General features: G+C 54.6%; 2 protein-coding genes across 3 annotated transcripts; one reads left to right on the forward strand and one right to left on the reverse strand.

Moving 5' to 3' along the window:
- Nucleotides 1-697: 697 nt before the first annotated feature.
- BYSL (bystin like) lies at nucleotides 698-2,940 on the reverse strand. The gene is made up of 6 exons (XM_005142849.4): nucleotides 2,474-2,940; nucleotides 2,233-2,371; nucleotides 1,947-2,080; nucleotides 1,686-1,846; nucleotides 1,377-1,479; nucleotides 698-1,281 (listed from the first exon to the last, which is right to left on the reverse strand). The coding sequence occupies exons 1-6, from the start codon at nucleotides 2,878-2,880 to the stop codon at nucleotides 933-935; spliced, it is 1,293 nt and encodes a 430-aa protein (XP_005142906.4). The 5' UTR covers nucleotides 2,881-2,940; the 3' UTR covers nucleotides 698-932.
- Nucleotides 2,860-5,190, forward strand: MED20 (mediator complex subunit 20). Of its 2 annotated transcripts, XM_034069924.1 has the most exons (4): nucleotides 2,860-2,997; nucleotides 3,078-3,232; nucleotides 3,502-3,755; nucleotides 4,624-5,190. In XM_034069924.1, exons 1-4 carry the CDS (start codon nucleotides 2,879-2,881, stop codon nucleotides 4,837-4,839), a joined length of 744 nt encoding a protein of 247 aa, XP_033925815.1. In that variant the 5' UTR covers nucleotides 2,860-2,878; the 3' UTR covers nucleotides 4,840-5,190. The 2 variants fall into 2 exon arrangements, with proteins under 2 accessions (XP_033925815.1, XP_030899364.1); XM_031043504.2 differs by lacking the exon at nucleotides 2,860-2,997 and having other exon boundaries at nucleotides 3,110-3,232; nucleotides 3,507-3,755.
- Nucleotides 5,191-15,785: the final 10,595 nt, after the last annotated feature.

Genomic DNA, 15,785 nt, shown 5'->3' on the forward strand with positions numbered 1-15,785 from the left:
GTGACAAGTCACTGGATGCACAGCACGAGCCTGGAGCTATCGCTCGTGCTCATCAGCTGCAGGCTCCTGTGAAGGAGATAAAGCTCAGGAAGCTGAGGAGCAGGCACTCGGGGTGCAAGCAGCCCCTGTCACTTCCTGCACTGAGCTGCTGCTGCTGCTGCCATGGGAGAAGGTGCCAGCACTGGGGAGCAGCCACAGGAAGCAACAGAGCCCGGTGTGGGTTGTGTCTGTGGGAGCCTGTGCTGGTCTTGGGGTACTTGCCATGCATAAACCCTGCAGTGTCACTGGTGGTAGATCCCCATGGGAAGTGCAGCGCTGGTGATGGGGCCGTGCATGCGGGGGATCAAAGACCAATCCCTCAGGAAACCCTCAGGCACTAAGAGGAGGGTTTGGTTTTCCTCCTCATGAGTGGGTTTGGGTTCTGGGAACAGTCTGGGGGTCCCAGCCCCGTCCCCCCAACCACGCAGGGGCTGCCCAGGGCAGCACTGAGGGAATAACCCACAGCCAGAGCCTGGGCAGGGAAGAGGGCACAGGAGCCCATTCTCTCTCCTTGATTTAGGGACAGCACCAGCACTGAAGTGGCAGCTCTGCAGTACCGGGGGTTGGTGGCTTTGCTTTGCCACCTGCTGGGGACAGGATGGGGTAGGGGAGGAGAGGGGAGGAGAGGGGAGGACCACGCAGGAAGCAGCCATGGATCTGCAACCATGGACACTGCTCCGGGTTTATTTTCCAACACAGGAACAAACCAAACCCTCCCTGGCGCTGATGGCACCAGGTTCTGCCCAGCACAAAGGGCACAGTCCAGCCCTATGGGGGCAGCAGGATCCTGGCTGGATGCTCCCGGCCAACTCCTCACGGCTTCACTCACACACTGAGAACCAGCAGCATCCCGGGAGCAGCTCAGGCTGCAGCTTTCCTCCCCCTGTCCCTGCTCACTCCATGGCTGCCAGCTGCTGATCCTCCACATCCCGAGCCTTGGAGTTCATCAGCTCCCTCCGGATCTCCGGTGAGATCTGCGGGTGACTGTGGAACTTGAGCAGCTCGAGCAGAGCCTCCTTCTGCTCCGAGGACAGGTCCTCCTTGTAGCGCTGGGCCAAGGCCAGGAAGCTCTGGTGCCAGAGCACGGGCAGGACACGCTGGTCCGTGCGGAAGGCCAGGAAGTGGAAGACGAGGGCATCCACCACTCGGAAGGGCAGCGCATACTTCTTGTCGATGAGCAGGCGCAGGAAGATGCTGTTGGCACCGTTGTAGGGCATCTCGGCGAGCTTCAGCATGGCTGCGCTGCGGGGCAGGGATGGCAAAGGGAATGCTGAGCCTTGGACCCCAGATGCCAAAGGGGAGACCCCAAGGAGAAGCTCTGCCACCCAACACCTCACCTGGAGTGGAGGACGGGGATGGAGCACTTGGTGAGGATGCTGCCGATGATGATGGCCTCCCGGAGCGTGCAGGTCCCCGACTCGCACAGCGGGATGAGGATCCCTGTGGAAGGGAAGGGTCAGGCAGCTCCTGTCCTTCCCCATGGCAGGAGGAACCCTGTGATACTGCCCTTCTCCCACCCTGGGACACATCTGAAACCAGGGAGGAGCAGCTCCCACCAGCCCTGAACCTCAGGTTGCCAGACAAGCCCCAGATCAGAGCCAAGACAGTTCCTAACCTGCCACCGACCTCCCAGGGAACCCAAGTACCTTTGAACCAAGCTGCTGGCTTGAACAGAGCCTTCTTCAGAGCCATGTAGAGGTGAAAATTGAGGCGCTTGTACTCTGCAATGTCGTCCCTGACCCGCGGCAGCAGCACCAGGTTGTAGAAGCGCTGGGCCATCCTCTCCTTCAGGTTGGATGAGAATATCCTGGGACAAGCAAAGCACAGAGTGAGGATGGAGCCAGGTTCTGCAAACCTGGTTCCTGCTATGGAAACAAACAGGGAAAGCATCACAGAGACCAGCTCACCTGGTGGCCTGGTACATGGCAGCCGCTGTCCATGCCTCCGGCTCCGTGATGTAGAGGATCTGCTCCCAGTTGGACAAGGCAGGAATGATTTTAAATGCCTTGGGGAGTTTTCCACTCCTGTATTTGGACAGCACCTAAAAAGACTCAGATACAAGACCAAGCCGTGACGTTTGGACACCAAGCCCAGGACCTGTTCCACAACCATACCACAGCATCTCCAGTGCGGACAACCCATCCCGGTACCGCATCACACCCCAGTGACCAACAGTGATGGGACGGAGCTCACCTCTCGCACCCCCTTGTAGACCTCCAGGACGCGGGGGTCGAGGCGGGGCATGGGGCGGCCGGAGCCCTCGGACAGAGCCGCGTCCACCTCCGTCTGCTTCTCGGTGATCTTGTCCAGGATGACATCCGCCAGCGTCCGCCTAAGGAGGGCGGCGCTGGTCGGGGCCGTGCTCAGCACCTCGGGGCCGTGCTCAGCACCTCGGGGCCGTGCTCAGCACCCCCTGTCCCTGCCCCGCACTCACCTCAGCGGAGGGTTCTTGTTCATGAACCGCTCCACGGCCGCCTCGTCCTCGGGCTCCACCACCACCTCCGCCCCCCGCGCCGCCGCCTCCAACCACGGCCACTCCGCATCGTCCTCCGAGTCCGACCCGGTGCCTGCGGACAGAGCCGGGGCCGCGCTCGGGGCCGCGCTGCGCTGCTCGGGCACACCAGGGCCATGCTCGGCCTCCAGCTCCTGCTGCTGCCTCCGCGCCTGCCGCAGGATGCGCTGGGACAGCCGCGCGTCCACGTACCCCGGCTCGGGCTCGGGCTCGTCCCCGTCCTGTGCGCGCTCCCGTCGCGGCCGCGGCGCCGCCTCCCGCAGGATCTGCTCCGGCAGCGGCAGCCCCGGAGCGGGGCCCGAGCCCCGTGTCCGCCGCACCTTGGGCATGGGGAACCGGGACCGGAGCCTCACGTGTGCGACTGCGGGGCTGGGGCCGCCCCTTCCGCCGCCGCCGCTCGGCCCCTTCCGGCGTCGGCTCCGGGCAGCCGGGATGGGGGTGACCTGGTACCGGTGGGGGGAGCCGGTAGGGAGCGGGGGGGGACCGGGACCCACGGCCGGGTCTCACCCCCCCCCTCCGGTTGTAGCGTGTCGCAGGTGCCGGTGGCCGAGGGCAAGAGTGTGCAGCAGACGGTGGAGCTCCTGACGCGGAAGCTGGAGGTGCTGGGGGCCGAGAAGCAGGGAACCTTCTGCGTGGACTGCGAGACCTACCACACGGCAGCAGCCACCATCGGCACGCAGGGTCAGTGATGGGCGTCGGGGTTCTCCTCCCTTTGCTGAGCTGGGCTCTCGGGGCCGGCGCACCCTCCGGGGATGCTGCGGTGTTATCCCCCCGTTTATTCCCCTCTCTTTAACTTTCAGTCTTCAGCCCCAAATCACTCTGTTCACTGCTAACACCGTGCGTGTGAGCGGCAGCCTGGGATGAAAGGCATAGGGAGGACAAGGTTAAACCGGATGCTGCTCTAAAGCAGTGGTGGTTTCCCAGCCCAGATCCCGCTGGTTTGCTTGCAGGGCAGACGGGGAAGCTGATGTATGTGATGCACAACTCCGAGTACCCCCTGAGCTGCTTTGCGCTCTTCGAGAGCGGCCCCTGCCTCATTGCCGATGCCAACTTCGACATCCTCATGGTGAAGCTCAAAGGCTTCTTCCAGAACGCCAAAGCCAACAAGATAGAGACCAGGGGCACCCGCTACCAGTACTGCGACTTCCTGGTGAAGGTGGGCACGGTCACCATGGGCCCCAGTGCCCGGGGGATATCTGTGGAGGTGAGAAGCTGAACGTGAAGGGCCTGAAGCGCAGCTACAGGCAGGGAAATGCCACGTTGGTGAGGTGGGAAATGCCCTGCGCCTTCTGCACCACTGTCAATAACCAAACCAAACCAGGATAAGAAGCTCCCTAAAGTGTCCATGTGCAGCATTAGGAGCACGCTTCAGGTTGATCAGGCATCCCGCTGGACTGGTACCCAACAGTCCTTAAGGTAGCTGGGAATCAGGTGCTGACAAGTCCTTCAAAACCAGCTTTTCTAAACACATGCAAATCCCTTTACCCAATCCACAGGTGATGATCCTGCTGCTCCTGCACATCCCTGCCCAGCAGGGAGAGCACAGGGGAATGACTCCTTCCTCTGCTGCACCGAACCCCCATGTCACAGCATTAGTGCTGCTGTTGAGCCAGGGTTGGTTTACCTGAAAGTCGAGGTCAGGATGGGATTTGCAGGCAGTCTGGCAGCTGCTCTTAGGGGTTTCTCCAGGATTGGCATTTGCAGCTACTCCTGGTTTGGGACCAGACTCAGAAACCCACTGAAGTCCTTAAATCCCAAGGTCGGGATTGCCCCGAGTTGTATCTCAGGGTGCCCAGAGAAGCTGTGGCTGCCCCATCCCTGGCAGTGCTCAAGGGCAGGTTGGACACAGGGGCTTGGAGCAGCTGCTCCAGTGGCAGGGGTTGGAGCTGGAGGAGCTTTCAGGTCCCTTCCAACCCAAACCATTCCCTGATTCTGTGATCCCAGTCTGTCCTGTTCATGTCTGTTTGTCCATCCTTGTTAAATGCCAACTATCCCTAGGTGATTCTGTGCAAAGCATTCTCTGGGGAGGTGGGGAGAAGGAAGGGGCTCAGGGCTGTGGTTTCCCTTGCCAGGTGGAGTACTGCCCATGCGTGATAGCCAACGACTGCTGGAGCCTGCTCATGGAGTTCATGCAGAGCTTCATGGGGAGCCACGCTCCCGGCCTCCCTTCTGTGTTTGGCACCAAGCACGACAGCATCTACAGCCCCTCAGACACCATGGTGCAGTACATGGAGCTCTTCAACAAGATCCGCAAGCAGCAGCAGGTGCCTGTGGCCGGGATGAGGTGAACGGATGCCGCAGAAGCTGCTTTGGAATGACTGCATCCTGGGATCAGGACACCTCCCCAGGTGCTGTGTTGCTTCTCAGCCTCTTTCCCCCTGTTTCAGAGCAAAGGGCTTGAATTCTCCACGTGTTTCTCGGCCTCCTGCGTGGTTTTGAGCGTGTCTGGGATGGAGCTTGTGGTGCTGATGGTTCTTTGTCCCGTGCTTCATGTGGGGGATTAGAGCTCAGCAGGAAAAGGAGCAATTCCAGGCAAATCCATGCCCAGATTGGCACCGAATCAGAGACTTTCCTGAACTTTGTAGGATATCCACATGTCTTTATTTTCCATGGGAATAAAAGGCTGTGTTTTGTGAGGAGATGGAGCCTTTCCACACAGCAAGTGTGGGGCTGGGTTGGAGCATTTATTGCCAGTGTTTGCAGAGCTTTCTCTCTGATTTGGTTTGAGTGGTTTATACCCCTGAAACAGACTCAATCCCCCTGAATTTTGCATGCCTTTTGCATCCTTAGCTTGCCTTGTTCTGCTTCTGCACCACTCACTGGCAGTGTTGTTGCTTGCCGTGAGCCTAAAGGGGATGGGTGATAGTGTGGTTGTGGGTCTCACCTCGCAGGTGGAAGGAGAGGCTGGTGTTACCCGGCTGGCTCGGGGGCAGGGGGATGCTGTGGCTCTCGCTGCCACCCTGGGGATGCTGTGGCTTTTGTTCTGTGCTGGTTTTGTGTGGGGCAGTGCTTCCCTTGCAGCTGCATCTGCTGAGCTTTGAGAGCTCAGGGGCTAGTGAATGATCACTTCTGGTTGGCAGCAGAGGCTACAGGCTGGCTGCAGGGGGGAGCTGTGGGGTTCAGAGGGGGGTGATGGTGTTGCTGTGCCCATGCGGGCTCAGAACGGCCCCGGCACCGCTCGGAAAGGGAAGGGGCAGAGAGAACACAACAAAGCCCCCGGGAAAGGGGGGTTAATGGGAAGGTTCGGCTGCTGAAGGCGCTCCCAAGGCTCCGCCGTGTCTTTGTGCCCTGGCTCCCGTCAATCGCAGTGCTCTGCCCCAGGACTTCCTTGGGATGATGGAGGGGAGCTGTGTGTGTGATGCTGCGGAGCTGTGTGTGTGATGCTGCGGAGCTGTGTGTGTGATGCTGCGGAGCTGTGTGTGTGATGCTGTGGAGCTGTGTGTGTGATGCTGTGGAGCTGTGTGTGTGATGCTGTGGAGCTGTGTGTGTGATGCTGTGGAGCTGTGTGTGTGATGCTGTGGAGCTGTGTGTGTGATGCTGCGGAGCTGTGCCGCTCGCTCCGCGGCCGGTTCCTGCCTGCTCCCCGATGCTGCTCGGAGGCTGCAGAGTTGTCCCCATGGGTGCAGGTGACCCCCGAGTGTGGCTGCCCCTTGCTTGCCCCGGCCTCCATCCTTCCCTTTTGTCCCTGATCCAACACGTTCCCATCCCTTCCAGTGCCCTCCATCTGTGCTCAGCGCTGCCTGTGGGGCACGCACCCCACACCTCAGGTACCTGTGGGGTACCCCCCACCCCACACAACCACCCCAGAGCCCCCCCGGGTACGCACCACCCCCATTCAGAGTCCCTTTGTCTCCGGAGCATCCTTATTTACCCTCCCGTGCCCCAACCCAACTTCAGCCTGCGATTCACAAAGCCCGCTACGTCACCGGCGGGGGCCGGGCCGAGGCCGTCACCGCCCCGCGGCGCTGCCCTCCCGCTGCGCCATTGAAGAGCCCACCCTACGCAGAGTGCGTAAAGCTCCGAGCGGAGCTTTCCTGGTGTGGCGGCGTAGATTGCGTAAAGCGGCTCGCGTCGGTGCGCTGCGAGCGCTCTACGGAGTTGGCGTAAAGCAGAGGTTCGGAATGGGGAGGAGCGGAGGGAGGGGAAGTGGGGGGGAAAGGCGCGCGCGCGCGCTGTGTGGCGTGCGCTCCAGCCAATGGCCGGGCGGGGCGGGGCTCGGAGGGGCGGGGCCGTGCGCGGCGGGCGGCCAATGGGCGGGGAGGGGGGCGTGGCCGGCGGCGGCCGGGGTGTCTCGCGCTGGGTGACAGCTCGCGCGTGCTGATGATGGCGGTAAATAAAGGGGCCGTTCGCGGGGGGGGGGGGGGGGGGCGAGGGTGAAACCACCTCTTGAGGGAGGGGGGGGAGGGGGGAAGGGGGGGGCACCCCCCTGTGAGCGGGTGCGAGGGGTCCTCGAAGCACCCCCCCCCCTATGGTGTGATCGGGGGGGGGGGGGTGAGGGGGACCCTGACCCACACACACGGCCCCCCCCATGGTGTGATCGGGGGGGGGGGGGGTGAGGCGGACCCTGACCCCCCCCCCCCCCCCCTTTGTGTGCCGTGGGGGCCCCGCACCGCGCTCGCGGAGCCGCAACTTTCCCTTTGTTGAGGCACGGGAGCCCCCCCCCCCCCTCCCCCCCTCCCTCCCTTCCCCCCCCTTCCCTCGGACTCCCCCCCCCCCGGTACCGGCCCCACGCGGCGGCTTTACCGCCCCCTGGCGGCCGGGCCGGGCACAGCGCGGGGGGCGCATCCCGATGGATGCGGGGGGGGACTGCCCCATAAAGCCCTATGTGTGCTTGGGAAGGGCCCGGAAACAGGGATAATGCATTCCCTATGGATGGGGAATGGGGTCTTGGTTCGGGTTTGTTTAAAAAGATACAATGATAATGGGGGGGTTGTGTGTTCCCGTCCCCCCCCCGCCAGCGCAGGGAGTAACAACGGGGTTGGGGGGCATGATGGGTCCGGAGCTCCGGACCCTGCTTCGAACACCGGGTACAGTTGGGAGAGCAGTGATGGGTGTCTGCAGCACCCGCTTGGTTTGGGGGGGGGGGGGAGCATCTTTACTTGGAGCTACCCTCGTACTTCTGGCCAAGGAAAGATGCTGTGAGCTCTTGGAGTAACGGGGCTCTTTCCATGTGAAATGATCCCAAATTGGGTCCTTTTCCATACCACTGCCTCGGAGGAGAGGCTGCTGCAGCCTGAGGAGCGAGTGGAGCAGGATGCGATGGGTGCTGCTGGCTCCTCAGCCCAGGCACAACTCAAAGTTGGAGCTCCTAATGTAGTAGCAGTGGCTCTGGTGGTGAAGGCAAGGAGAGGAATAGGGATCGGATTAAACCGGGTGATCAGGAGGTTGGAATGGGAAGCAAAACTGGGGTGCTAGGGAGAGGAGATGGGAGCAAAGGGAACGGATGGTTGGGATATAAGGAGAAGAGGGAGAGCTGCGGAGCAGGAGGATGAGAGCAGATAAACGAGTGCAATTGTGACGATAAACTCCATGTGGGTGTGAACTGTGGATTAAAGTTGCCCTTGGATTAAAGGAGTGAAGGGTCTGGAGTTGTGCCCTGTTTACGTGCAGCCCGCGGGGTTTGTGTGGAATTGCCGTGGCTCTGCCTTCGGAACAAGGCTCTGTTGTTGAGCAGTTGTCAGATGCGTTGGTAGGATGTTGAGAACAGAAGGAGCGAGGGCACCGAAAGCGTTTGGGGTTGGGTTTAATTGCCTTGAGAATACTGAGCTGCAAAGCTTGAACAGGACTCACCAAACGAGCAGCGTTTGATGTCGGCAGCGTTCAAACGAGCCCTTAAACGCTTGTTTATGTCCCCCCTCATCCTTCCTCCTCCTCATCCGAGCCCACTTCAAGTGGAAAGAGGGGTTTGAAGTTGGCAGCTTCTCAGGTCTGGAGTGATTCTTGGTCTTGTGTAAGTTGTGCTTTGTTACAAAGAACTTGGCTTGCTCAGGAGTGAGGTTTAACAATAGTCACGCATGCAGCGGTTTATGGAATGCTGCATCCGAACCAGGGGTGTATTTAGTGCCCAAAGATCATTAGGAAAGAACCTGCGGCTGCAATTCCTGTGGGGAATGGGGTTGCGAGGGATGCAGAGCCCTGGGCTTGACAAGACACCCTGGAGCCTTCTAAGGATGGAGAAGCAGAGAAGGAGCCTCATGTGCTTGGTCTGATCAGTGCTTGGATTGGGAAGCTCAAAGGGAATGGTGAAGGATGTCCTTTGTGTGCTGTGCTGTTGGTGACAGGGGTTTTGCTGGCTGGGATGCTCAGCTTGGTGGATCACCTCTGCTCCTGCGTGTGGAAGGCTCCGGTGCGGGTCCTTGCTGCAGTGGGTGATGAGGATCCTTCCCTTGGTGCGTGTGTGTTTGCAGCTCTTTGGTTGTCTTCAGTGCTGAACCATGGTTGTTAATAGGTGGTTGTAACAGTAGGTACTGTTGTGTCCCAGCTCCTCACAACGAGTGACAAGAAGCCTTTTCCCTAGTGGCAAAGTTGCTGTGAATTACCGAATATGTCCCTTATGATCCTATTTTTCTTGGCCTTTTTCCCTTTTGTTAGCTGTTTTCATAGTGTCTTTGGTAGAAACGAGACACCAAGATAAGTTGTCTGAAGACTTTGCCTGTGATTGGCTGCAGCAATGGGGAGAAGGAAGATGGGGCAGCTCTAGCGACGGCTCTGCTGGTGGGGGATGCTCCAAAAGACCCTTTCCATCCTGCAGGAATCCCTGCAGACATGGGAAGTCTCTCACTGTGCTGAACAACCTTTGTGGTTGTTCAAGGCTTGGTTTTGGTGTCGGTTGGGGTTTATTTCTCCTTTGGGGAATGAAACCATCGGAGATGCTCCTGTCTCGGCAGCCTGTTGTTAATTGCTGGGTGTAGAAACACTTCATCTTTCCTCAACACTTAACCACAGTGAACAGGCTGTTGACTTGATGCAGGTTGTATAGAAAACAACACATTCCCCCCCCCCACCTTCAGTGTCAGTGAATGGGAAACCAACCTCATTAACACAAAACCCTTAACGAATCCATGCTCTGGAGCGCACCAAGGAGTTCTTTAACCACTGCCACTTCAAAATGGGATTTCCAGCTTGGAATGCCCACGTTGTGTGTTCACATCACCCATGGACCAGTGCTAACGCTCTTCACATTGCTTCTTATGAGACCTCCGATCAAAGATGGCTCGTGCGAGGCTGTTATGTCGTGTATGGCTCAAGAGACATTGAATTACAGCCCCAGATGTAATGGAGCAGCCCAGGCTTCTATGGAGCAGCCCTGCTATGCCACTGAAGAAACCAGATTAAAGTGGGAGTGAGTGAAGAGAAGGTAAAAATGGAGGTGGGAATTCTCCCCTTTGCCAGCATCGGAGGGAAGTGCTTTCTAAGTGGTCCCAAGCTAATGATGGTGTATTTGCAGTGATTCACAGCACAGAACATTGAGGGAAGCCCACATTAAAATGCACACTGTGGGTTTGGAAGGAGCAAAATCCCTTCACTTTCTGCAGCAGCATGAAGAGTGAGTTGGTGGCTTTAGGAGATGTCACTTCAGTGGCTTTAGGAGCTATAAGATAGGTGGAAAACAAATCAAACTTGGCTGCTTTGTGCTGTGTTGTTAATTAGCTTCTTGCTTACACAATAGTGAGGAGCATACGTTAACCATTGCACCACCAGCGCTGCTCAGCAGATGGGAAAGTTGTGATGCTGAAAGCAGGCGCGCTCAGTAAGTCCCTTTAACCCGGGAATTACAATGGAATTCACTGGGAAGTGAGGCCTTTGAAGAACTTTGCTGAGAAAGGAGAAGGAAAATGCAGCAGCTGGGTGAAAACCGGCTTCTTTCTGTGCTTCTCCCCATGCTGTCTGCCTATTCCTAACACTGGAATACAGGGATCTGACAGCCCACCATTAGCATGAGTGCATTGGAAAGGTACCTGGTGTTAACGTGTCAGTCGTGGATGTACCCTTGATATCTGGTTAAAGGGATGCTTTTGGGATGGTTGTGATTTAGTGAAATGCAAAAGGGTCCTTGAGCCGAAGCGAAACCCACGTCCTCGAGCACAGGAATCCCTATAGAATATTGGAGCTCCTAAGTAACGTGCTCCATCATGGTCTTTACAAGGAAATAATAGCCTGGGCTATTGTAGTGCACTTCAGTGTGTGGTATATATCACCCAAACTTTTACACTCAACCTCTAACGGAGTGCAATGAAAAGGAAGCTTCCCCCCCCTCTGGGCAAAGCCAGCGATGGTTTAAAATGAACCAGTTTAATGGAGAAAAGCTTTAGTGCATTTATGTGCTTTTCAGGCTTTTCAGTCAAACCGTGGAAGATCAAGCCAAGAGTTATGGGCCACAGCTGTGTTCCTCCATTGAGCTCCTGTCTAGGACATCAGCTGAGCCCATTAAGGAATGGTGACCACAGCCCCATTCCCTGATTCGCTCTGAAAGGCAGATTGGGAAGCATCCCCTTGCAACCATGTTTGCCCATTCACTTGCAGTGGGCGGCTGAGATTTGATTAAGGAATACTGGCCCATGATTGCATTCTGCCCCTGTCTCTCATGCTGCTGAAAAGCCTCTGGAGACAATTGGAGGGTTTGAACTGTACATGCAGTCGGTGCAGGAAGAGCCCTTGCAGCCTGGCGAGGTGGGTGTGCGGATGAAGGGATAAGGAGCTTTTAGCCAGTGTCCTGGGAAGGGCAGGCAGTGCTGGTTTGTGTTTCTGCACTGCTGCAGCTTTGTTCCCTGCTTTCCCTATCTCTAAGCCTGGCTTCATTGCAATCACTTTGTGACAAACGTGCTCTCCTCCTCGCCAAAGAGCAAGACTGTGGTTTGTGTTAAACCCTTTCTTTTGGTGTGATGGGACCCGTTCAGCCTCTTGCCTGGTGCTGCAGTTAACTCTACCCACTAATTTCAGATAGTTTAGACTTTCACATTATGCTGTATATTAAATGTGTTCCAGCTGAATAACAAGTGCCTTGTGTATTAAGGAAATGATAGAGATTTGTGGCTGGCTTCTAGCTTGAACATTATCTGCATAAATCCAGCACTGGAGTGCATCGGAAGAAATCATTTAGGCTGAACTTCAGCAATCACAGTCGGGGTGAAGACTTCCCTACCCTGCAGGTTTGTGTAGCTCAGGGCAACGAGGTGTTAATGTCTCCTTTGACTAATTGGGTTTGTGTTGGCTGTGGGGTTTTCATAGTTATGGGGGGTTCTGGGAGAGATCTAGGGATTGATTTGAACAGATTGGGTGTCTGTGTGTGTGTGTATCCATAGATGTGTATTTGTGGGAACAGGACAACCCGATCTGGTTTTGGATGCTTAGGGGTTTTCCAGTCATTAAGCACCAGGGGAAAAGGCTGTGTCCTAATTGCAGGGATTGCAGCTGGCTTAGGCTGATCCAGAGGGCTAAAGGTGAATTAACCACAAGTGGATTGTGTGTTACTGAAAAAGCAAACCCCATCCAGTGCTTGGGAAGCCAAGGAGATCGGCTGCCTGTAGCTGTCAGGGTCCAGCTAACCCATCTCATTCCAGCCCCACGCTGGTGCCTGCAGCTCTTCCATCCACCTTCATCAATAGGGACAGACTGGTTTCATTTGAGGAGGAGGAGGACATGGGGAGGGGGACTCTTTGCTTAGTGGCTGTTTTCCACGTTGTTGGTGTGGAGTGAAACCGTTTGCTGATGGCATGGAAATGGTGGTGTCCTATTTGGGATATTTGCTGTTTAATGGGGAAAGAAGGTGTGCTTAAATGCATGTTGGTTGGTGTAACAGGAGGGCTTCACTGCCCATCCCTGCAGAGTCGGTTGTGTCTTCTGCAGCTGGAGAAACGTGATGGGAACACAAGTGCCAAGCTGGGTACAAAGGAGCAGGTTAATGTCGAGAGATGTTTCTCTCTGAGGAGAACAAAGAGGGGTTTTATGTGCTTAAAACCCACACAAACATGAAACACGTATTTCAGTGTTAAGGACAAGTATTCTAGGGTAGTAGTAATTATTCCCCCCAAAATCAATGGAAAACTCTGCTCTTCCTTTAGAAAACAGAAGTTAAATCAGCAAACTGTTTATTCACTGGAGCTGCCAGAAAGAGCCGTTAGCTTGGATTTAATGATGTTTAATCATTGCTTCAAAAATACAAAGGAGCTACTAAAAGCTGTTCAGCTGAGCTTTAAGGAACTAATAGCTACAACTCAGATTCAGAAGTGATTTCCTTCCAGAGGTAAGTCTATAATCCTCCCAGTCATGAGTTAATCTGTTATCAGGCTAAGACTAGAAGCAAATCTGTTTAACTAAGAATAGTTAATTCACCTGAATGAGAGCCAGGATGAAGATCCTGCTCACGGGAGTTAGTTTATTTTGGGGAAAATGGAATATTCCTGACAGAGCATGGAAAATAGTGAGTATTTGCCAAAGGTGGACTGAAGAATCCTGCTCTGTTGTCCTCAGCTTGGACCCTATGGAAATGACTGACTCAGGGAATGAGGAAGAAAACATCCTGTTTATTATCCATTGGGAAGGTTTTAGGAACAGCTTTAGGACAGGATCGAAATCAAATCAGAAGAGGTGCAAATCCACCTCTTCCCTCTTTGCTTCCCTCGCCTTGTTGCCGTTTCATCTCGAGACAAATGGATGTGATGAACTCTAACCCCCCAGCATCTGTTACTTTAATAAATGATCCGAGTGTAGAATGGGGCCCGGGTTGATCTCCAGTTCTTACAGGAGATTAACAACCCGGTATGTGCCGTGTGCCCTTCTCCTACCTCGTTCTGTTACGTTGGTGTGTTGTGGTGAGGACAAAGGCACTGCTCCCATATCCCCTGTCATTTATAGGAAAGGGTTTCAGCCAGAACAGGATTCATAACATGCAAATCAGGAATAATTCCTCAGGAATGAGGAGTGGGGGAAAGGGGCATTTAAGCAAGTGAAATCATTAGGTACCAGAGACTAGAAGAGCAAACCTTTCACATCAGCTGGTGGGCTGGATGCAGGGAGGGCTGAGATTGAATAGACTCTTGGTATGTTTGTTAATGCCACTTCAGGTCTCCTTTCGCACACCTGGGAAGAGGAGGGTTTGCTCATAGGTTTGTTTTCCAAGCACAGAACAGGAGCAGCAGATGAGCAGAGAAGAGGACGTGTAAATCTCTGTCTAATTCTTTGTTGATGAGAACAACAGAGCAGACCTTGGTAGAGCAGCGTGGTCCAAGCAAAGACTGGGTCAGGTCATTTGTTGCTTCTAGAGCCAAGGATGTAGCAGTGCTCATGGGCACTACACAGATAAATACTATGGAGCATCTTGGGCTGATGCCTGGGGTTTGTTGGTTAAAGTCCTTGCTGCATTTGGCTGCACTGGTTACTGTGGGTTACTCCATTCACCAGTTAACAGCATGCATTAAAACCTATAGAGCATTTTCTAGCTGCTGCTCTGTTTCACTCCTCAAAGACCAAATAGGGGTTGATTGGCAAGAGGAGGAAAATGATGGAGAGCTGTGTCAAAAACCCTCGTTATTTTTGGCTTCTTGTCATCCCTGCTCCTCAAACGTATCGAAGGCACCTTTCCTGCTTCAAACATTGCAAAATGTGGCTGTGAATACTGTACTTATATTTAATACTATTTGCCTGTTCATTATGGCTGTGAAGATAATAAGGCACAGCCTGCTGGGGTTGTCTCGTTCTTTATTGCCTCAGTAGATGGCACTGACATGTTCCTTTGACTGATTGCTTTATGTGTTGTATCAGCTGTGATGTTGGTTTAGATTAGTTAATAGTCTGTCTTAAGACTCTGCCAAGATGAATATGAATTAAAACGGGGGAGGAAGAACAGGAGAGGACTACCCCTAACTTACCAAGTATTCACTCTCGGGTATGATCCGTCTTTGTGTCGATCACAAAGAGATCCTCGAGGAGGCTGTTAGGCTGCCGCTGAATGCTGGGGCTCTTCAACTGCTCCGTGCTGCAGCCACCCGTGGTGATGGGAGCAGCAGCAGGAGGCTTCTTTGACACATTGGAGCTCCAAAACTTCACCCCGTCCCCCTGCAATGGGTTTGGTTTGTTATAACTGCATATCTTGTTTATTATAAGCACAATTGGTTTATTATAACTGTCCTTTGATACAGAAGTAATGGGGGTTTGTGAGCGATGCGAGGGATGCAGCAAGGTACCATCAGTCAAAACACACCTGATTCTGACCGTGCTAACAAAGCTCTTTGCCAGCAGTGGGAAGTTCTCTTTAATGGGAAGGGAGTAGGATTTTCCCTATCAAAGGTTGAGTGTGTGGGTTTGACTGTCTTTAACATCTCTGAGCTGTTGGTGTGAGCCCCGATTCGGAATGTGTGGGTTATGTGACTATTGGTGATAAGTCTGATAGACACTGAATGGGAAAAACAATGTTTGAGGAGTCTGGGCAAAAGAATAATGCTTTCTGTGTCACCAAAAATGGGGCTTTTTGGCTGCACTGTAGTAGGCCATGATAATAACACAGTAGGGAAAGTGGGGGCACCAGAGAATGCCTGTTCCCCTCCTCTCTTCCTGCTTTGTTTGGTCGCATTGAAACAGAACATGGCTCCTTTTGTTTAATTGTACCCTGTTAATTATTCCTAGGGTGCCTTGTTCACGTGTGCCCAGGTCCTGACCCGTGAGTACATGAGCATGTCCTTGGCCACTTGAGCACTCTCACTGAGCCTGAATGCAAACTGAGCTGGGCAGTGCTGAGTGAGAAAGGAAGCAGAAAGAGCTCAGTTTTGGTGCGAATCCCTGCAGTTTTGGGGTGGTGGGGTCTCAAACCTGGATTTCTCAATAGTGAAAATGGTTTGGAGTCAGTGCCACTGGTTTTGCATCCATGACAGCTCTGTCACTGTGCGCTCGAGCAGAGAGGTTCTTCAGGAGCAAACACACAGGAGACTCTGAAACGCTTTGGGGTGTCCCAATCTGCTGTTGTCACAAGTAAGGAAATAGTTGGATGGGAATTCATGGATTCTATCAAGCTGTTTGACTCATAAAATGAAACGATTGCTTTATATGGGGCAGTTACCATCTACTTTCAGACTGTCCTAACGCAAACCAGCTTTTTCCTGCTTGATTCTGATAATTCACATTGCCTGTATTTGCTCCAGGCTTCTCCGGCTGTAAGTACCAGTGGAATTCCTGCGCTGGCTCTTTCCCTTTTGGACTGGTGCGCCAGCACTGGGCTATCCTGTGGATTGGTTTCATGTAC

This window comes from Melopsittacus undulatus, chromosome 16, assembly GCF_012275295.1.
Source record: "Melopsittacus undulatus isolate bMelUnd1 chromosome 16, bMelUnd1.mat.Z, whole genome shotgun sequence".
Classification (NCBI taxonomy): domain Eukaryota; kingdom Metazoa; phylum Chordata; class Aves; order Psittaciformes; family Psittaculidae; genus Melopsittacus; species Melopsittacus undulatus.

What these genes read in the sequence shown, in the direction of transcription:
- BYSL (XM_005142849.4), bottom strand. Translation starts at nt 2,880, where the DNA reads ATGCCCAAGGTGCGGCGGACACGGGGCTCGGGCCCCGCTCCGGGGCTG. An exon ending in AACAAGAACCCTCCGCTGAG is followed by an intron (nt 2,372 to 2,473) that starts GTGAGTGCGGGG and finishes CGCCCTCCTTAG; the next exon opens with GCGGACGCTGGCGGATGTCA. An exon ending in TCTACAAGGGGGTGCGAGAG is followed by an intron (nt 2,081 to 2,232) that starts GTGAGCTCCGTC and finishes GAGTCTTTTTAG; the next exon opens with GTGCTGTCCAAATACAGGAG.
- MED20 (XM_034069924.1), top strand. Translation starts at nt 2,879, where the DNA reads ATGGGGAACCGGGACCGGAGCCTCACGTGTGCGACTGCGGGGCTGGGG. An exon ending in GCCGGGATGGGGGTGACCTG is followed by an intron (nt 2,998 to 3,077) that starts GTACCGGTGGGG and finishes CTCCGGTTGTAG; the next exon opens with CGTGTCGCAGGTGCCGGTGG. An exon ending in AGCCACCATCGGCACGCAGG is followed by an intron (nt 3,233 to 3,501) that starts GTCAGTGATGGG and finishes GTTTGCTTGCAG; the next exon opens with GGCAGACGGGGAAGCTGATG.